A 5,524-nucleotide genomic window follows, 5' to 3' on the forward strand; every position below is an offset into this window, starting at 1 on the left:
TAGTTGTACATGTAGCGCTAGGTAACATACCTGTGTTGTTACTGGTGCTAGTTAGTACATGTAGCGCTAGGTAACATACCTGTGTTATTACTGGTGCTAGTTAGTACATGTAGCGCTAGGTAACATACCTGTGTTATTACTGGTGCTAGTTAGTACATGTAGCGCTAGGTAACATACCTGTGTTATTACTGGTGCTAGTTAGTACATGTAGCGCTAGGTAACATACCTGTGTTATTACTGGTGCTAGTTAGTACATATAGCGCTAGGTAACATACCTGTGTTATTACTGGTGCTGGTCGGAGGCTTGCTGTCCCCCTGTCCTCCCTTCCCCTTGTTCAGAGTTTTGGTACATTGTAGTGCTAGGTACATACATGTAGCGCTAGGTAACATACCTGTGTTATTACTGGTGCTGGTCGGAGGCTTGCTGTCCCCCTGTCCTCCCTTCCCCTTGTTCAGAGTTTTGGGTTTTCTCTTCCGGGTCTGGATCCCGTCTTTCTTCATGGCCAACGGCCGGTTCACCTGCAATGAAAGGAGAAAAGGTCATTACTTAAGCTTTGCCTTTCTGTAGAAAGCTTGTCTAGGTACAGAGTTTTGCATTTCTGCAGATTAAGCCTGCCTAATTCCAGAGTTTTGCCTTTCCTGCCTAGAGTTTACAGGTTATGTTGTTGAGGAATCCATCCCAGAGAACCGATCCTGCTGGCCACATGTTCTGTAAGTCCGGCTTGAGTCCGGCTGGATCCCTGCTTTCTGCGCCACATGTGAGCTTTAGTCCAGCTTTAGGTGCAGCTTTAATAATACCTGCCCTGCCTCAGGTTTGCAGGGATAACAGGAGACACGTGTGGTTCGGCTCCCTCCAACCGTTTCCGGTAATTTGTCCAGGCTTTAGCAGGAATCTGACGACTCCATTCACTCAAGCTCAAGTTCAGCCGCCCCAGGAATATCGGTTACTGCTGTAGTTATCTTGTTTCAGTAAGTTTATCTAGTTTGTTCCCACTTCTGAGATCAGGGATTTGTACAGGACTGTTGATAAACAGGGCAAATAAATGAATCTTTAGATAACAAAATGTACACTGTGAGCACCAGAACTAAGCCATTGTCAGGTGAGCTGATATTGGTCTTCGCAGACATTTTATTTCTCAGTTTTCTGGGGCTGCAGGAACATTTGAATTGAAAGAAGTAGGAGAGGGAATAAACTTGGATGGTTTAATGATAATTGGCTGCTTATGTTTGAGGTGAGCCTAAAAGTGATTCAGGACCAGCTGGACGATTTTCAGTAGAACAATACCGTTGCACTTAAATGCCAAAATGGTTTGAAAGTTGATCGGTCGGACAGGAAGGCAGAAAATTTGGGGTAAGTCCCATTTCTGTAGTCTAAGTGTTGGAAGTTAAAGCTTAGTCTTTATTTGATGAGGAAGGCAGTTCAGTTTTCCGCATATTTGTAACCTCAGTCAGGTTGTTTGGAGATAAGAAACTTGAAACGCTTCCTGCTCAGCCGCAGAAAAACATGGGTGAAAAACGCGGGTGTCGTTTGCAGGGGTTGATTTTGGCCAGACTCCCAAGAAGTGAGGAAACGTTGAGAAACGAGGAAAAGTCGTTTGGACAGATGGGAAGTGAATAAGGTCGGTAATGAGTCACTGTGACTCATCGTAATGATATACCCTTGTATTTTCTTTTTTCATACATGTTTGTAACTGCAATTAGCCCTGGGGCATGTATTTGCAATAAACTTTCTGTTATACGCAGCATATTAAAGACATTGTGATTATCAGGAACCAGTCAAGATTCACAAAATTAATGTCTTATGGCAAAATGAACTCTTTTGGCACAATGTAATCCATCAGATAAAAGTGTGTGTTTACGACTGTATTTTGACTGTCGTTTTCAACTTCCCCAGTGTCAAAAACTATTTTCTCTTCTTGATTATCAACTTTTCCCAACAGTTAGCAATGGCTTCAGTCCGATAACATTTGTGTGTTGATGATAACACTAGTCAGATATGCTGGTGACTCAACAATAGACAAACCAGCCAGCGAACAGACTTATCACCTATTAAAGAAGCACCAGCAATTACCTTAAATGCTTCCAACACTGTTCGTTAAGTGGTGCAATTAAGATAAAACCAACTTAAACACCTGCCTGTGTGCTAACACACCTGTCCTGGCTGTCGGTAAGTTAGCCAAGGTTTATAATGACATCTTGTTTGTTTCGCATAACCGGTAAACCGCCTTTAGGCGTAACACACCAGTTCAATTATACATGTAAGTACAAGCTGCATGAGACAGGACTGTAAGGTTTGAACCACTCACACCGGGAAGGTCCCCTACTCTTTTTGGTAAGTGCGGTGGGTTCTTTAATGTGCGTGGGGTGTGGCTCTCCTCAAACACGGGACCTCCATTTATCATCCTATCCGATGGACGTCCCTAACCGAAGCTAGGTACTCAATTCCACCTGAAAGTCGTGTAAAGTGCCTTTCCCAAGGGCACAAGATCACTGACATGGGTAGGATTCGAACCCTGGAACCTCTTGGTCCTGTGCTGAACACACTACCGCTACACCACCCGACCCGGCACTTCAGGTGTTGCAGGAGACACTCAGGTGTGATGAGTCGCGGCAGGTGTTCCGACTCCTGCAGGTTCCATAAAAACTGTTCTGACGTGTCTGTAATAAAACCCATCCTGACGTGGATGGAACACGGCAGCTACAATCCAGGCTCCATTCAAAGTGGGTCAGTTTTTGGGACATCAGAAATGCAGCAGAGATAGGAGCTGATAGCAGAGGGAGTCTCTATTGTAGGAGCTGATAGGAGAGGGAGTCTCTATTGTGTTCCCTGCCTTAGAGTGAGATAGGGAAGGGGGCTCCATTGTGAGCCGAGCCTCGGGTCCTGTTGTCCTTATCTTAACAGCACCTCTGACTCCTATCACAGACACATTATACAAGATAAAAGCCAACAAAATCAATGGAACAACAACATTGGAGACTATGGAAGGTTGGGACATCACGGAACAGACTGACTCCTATCACCCACACATTATCCACGATAAAACCTGCTTCTGGTGACAGCAGATCAATGGAACAACATTGGAAACTATGAGACATCACGGAACAGGCTGACGTCAAGCTGTAACTCACAAACAACTACAGATCAGCGAGAGAAAACACTGAAATAGCCTGTATCTGGAGGAGCAGAGAAAAACCTTTCTAGACCACATCAATGAAGTTCTTGTGAAATAAAGACTGAGCTTTAACTTCCAACACTTAGAGTACAAAATTGGGACTTAACCCCTAAAATTGGGTAAGTAACAACACAGATGAACTTTCATGCTAAATGAAGTTCTTGGTTAATACATCATTAGATGATCTTGTGGAAGCAGGCCATTGTCATAGTGACCCATACAGACAGAACGTTTCCATGGTGATGCCAGTTGCCATAGCAACCCCTGCACACATCCCGTTGCCATGGTAACTGGCAAAGTCTGTCTGTCGGCAGGTTGTCAGCTGTTTGCAGCTGTCCGAGCTGTGGAGGATTTCCCACATCCTGGCACCGCTAGTCCCCAGCTTACTGCCCTGATCCCGGGATCTCAGCAGCCCCAACGCTAATCCTGCTTAATCCACTAATCCGCTCAGGCAGGCTGGAATGTGGGCATGGACATCTGAGCTGACGGGGGGGGGGGTTGGATAGGGGGTTGGATCAGTTTACTGTTATAGTGGTGGAGAGGGAGGCACCAAATTCTAGCTGAGCCACCGACATCTGAGCCGAGGGGGGTGGACAGGGAGGGGGTAGAAAGAGGGGTGGGTGGATAGGGGGTGGATCTGTTTAAGGGTGGTGGATGGGTTTTAGGGGGGTGAAAAGGGGGCACCAGATTTTAGCTGAGCTGGGACTCAGCGGGGAAGAAAACACCTGATGGCTGCTGCAGCAGGAAAATCCACACCATAGTCTCCATCCTTCAGTGCTGAAGCCCATTACAGTTGTCCTCTCAACCCCAGAACTGCCAAACCACCCAGGTACACGATAAGTGCTGACATCACAAGGACAACGTGCACACACTGTGTTCTCCTTGTGATTACAAGCTCAGTAGTGGTTGGATAAGGGGTTAACGACCCGTATCTAACTGTGTAATCCTATCATATTACTAACAATGTTCTGATAAAGGTAAGACCAACAATTTCCTCTGGTAAACCAACAGTTAAGCCCTTACAGCAGCTACACAACTATGGCAACAACTAACATAACTGGTACATGCATGACACAAGCATACACAACCAGCCTGTTTCCAGTATGTAAAACCTGTCAGTAGTACCAGCCTGTTTTCCAAGACCCTAGCATGTAGTGCCAGACTCTACCATGTACTGTTAAAACCTGGCTGTTTTGTTGTATCACCTTCCATGTACAAGCTGTGGGGAAGCCTTTCCAATGTCACTGCCTGATATTTTCAGCCGTCCCGAAGGTTTCTTATCTGTAATCCTCTCAGTCGGTTGCCCGTGTTTTGCCTGTAAGCGTAGATAACAGGTTTGCAGCGCGCGGTTATCAGCCAGACCCACTCTGCTTCTTACTCCGCAATTTAAATGCCATTTCTGGAATTTCAAACAAGCAGGCTCGATCAAGTTCAAGTCAGGAGCGATAACGTTCCGTCCGACACTCCAGCCTTGTCGAAGTGATGAGACTTACAGGGGGGAGGTTAACTTTCTGTGGGACTTCTTCTGCGAAACAGGAATCTATGACGTGATACAAGACCTTAGATTCAGCATGGATCAGCCAACTGAAGTTCTGTTTTTCACATCATGTACAGGCCCTGGGAGGGACACCTGTTATTTTAGCTTATAGCTAAGGAGGACTGAGAGAACTTACATTGCAGCAGTGCACATTGTGACATAGCTTATAGAACTGATGGTTGAACTTGTACTCTAGCACACTCTCCAATAGCTTAATATAATGATGATTCTTTATTGACACAACAAAAAAGTACAGAGACTTTTGTATGGTCTTCTACAACTTAACTAAAGATCTAACAAAGCTACATACATGTGTGGATAACGTCATCTTACGTACAGAGTATATGTATGATGCAACAATAAAGGTTAACCATTCTCTAACATGTGGTCTCTAAGATCGAAACATTCTTTAATGTATTTTCCTATTTGAACACTGTATTGGTTATCTCCCCTGAGAATGTAGTTGAATTTATCTATAGCATCTAACGTATTGAAATCAATTGGACAAGCGGAAAGAAAGGTGAACAGCAATAGGCGCTTATCATTGTATAGTGTACAATCCATTATAAAATGGTGCTCATTTTCAATCATGAAATGTCCTGAACTGTAGAAAATAGCATTTTACTTGACTTGATGTAAGATAATTAAAGAAAATAACATAACACTGATTTTAAGTCTTGTATGTCATTTAAAGTACCCGTTAAATAAAAATGATCCTGTAGTGCCAAACATTACACAATTACCTTAAAATATAACTAACAAAATGACCGACAATATTTTGTTGTACACTGGGATACAATGCTAGGAATGGTTT

The 5,524-nt window shown here is 44.1% G+C and overlaps 2 protein-coding genes across 2 annotated transcripts in view; one reads left to right on the top strand and one right to left on the bottom strand.

The window, feature by feature from the left end:
- Positions 1-5,524, top strand: part of LOC109465789 (tripartite motif-containing protein 3-like) — a 134,914-nt gene that overhangs the window by 28,103 nt on the left and 101,287 nt on the right. The window lies entirely within an intron of this gene.
- The window catches only part of LOC109465792 (transcription factor GATA-4-like), a 32,880-nt gene continuing 27,402 nt past the window's right edge, over positions 47-5,524 (bottom strand). The window contains exons 5-6 of the mRNA XM_019763233.1: positions 393-519; positions 47-226 (exon numbers count right to left, since the gene is read on the bottom strand). Coding sequence (XP_019618792.1) covers positions 195-226; positions 393-519 — 159 coding nt within the window. The 3' untranslated portion in view covers positions 47-194. The remainder of the gene's footprint in view (positions 227-392; positions 520-5,524) is intronic.

The sequence above is a fragment of the Branchiostoma belcheri genome, unplaced genomic scaffold (assembly GCF_001625305.1).
Source record: "Branchiostoma belcheri isolate BF01 breed outbred unplaced genomic scaffold, Haploidv18h27 scaffold158, whole genome shotgun sequence".
Classification (NCBI taxonomy): Eukaryota; Metazoa; Chordata; class Leptocardii; order Amphioxiformes; family Branchiostomatidae; genus Branchiostoma; species Branchiostoma belcheri.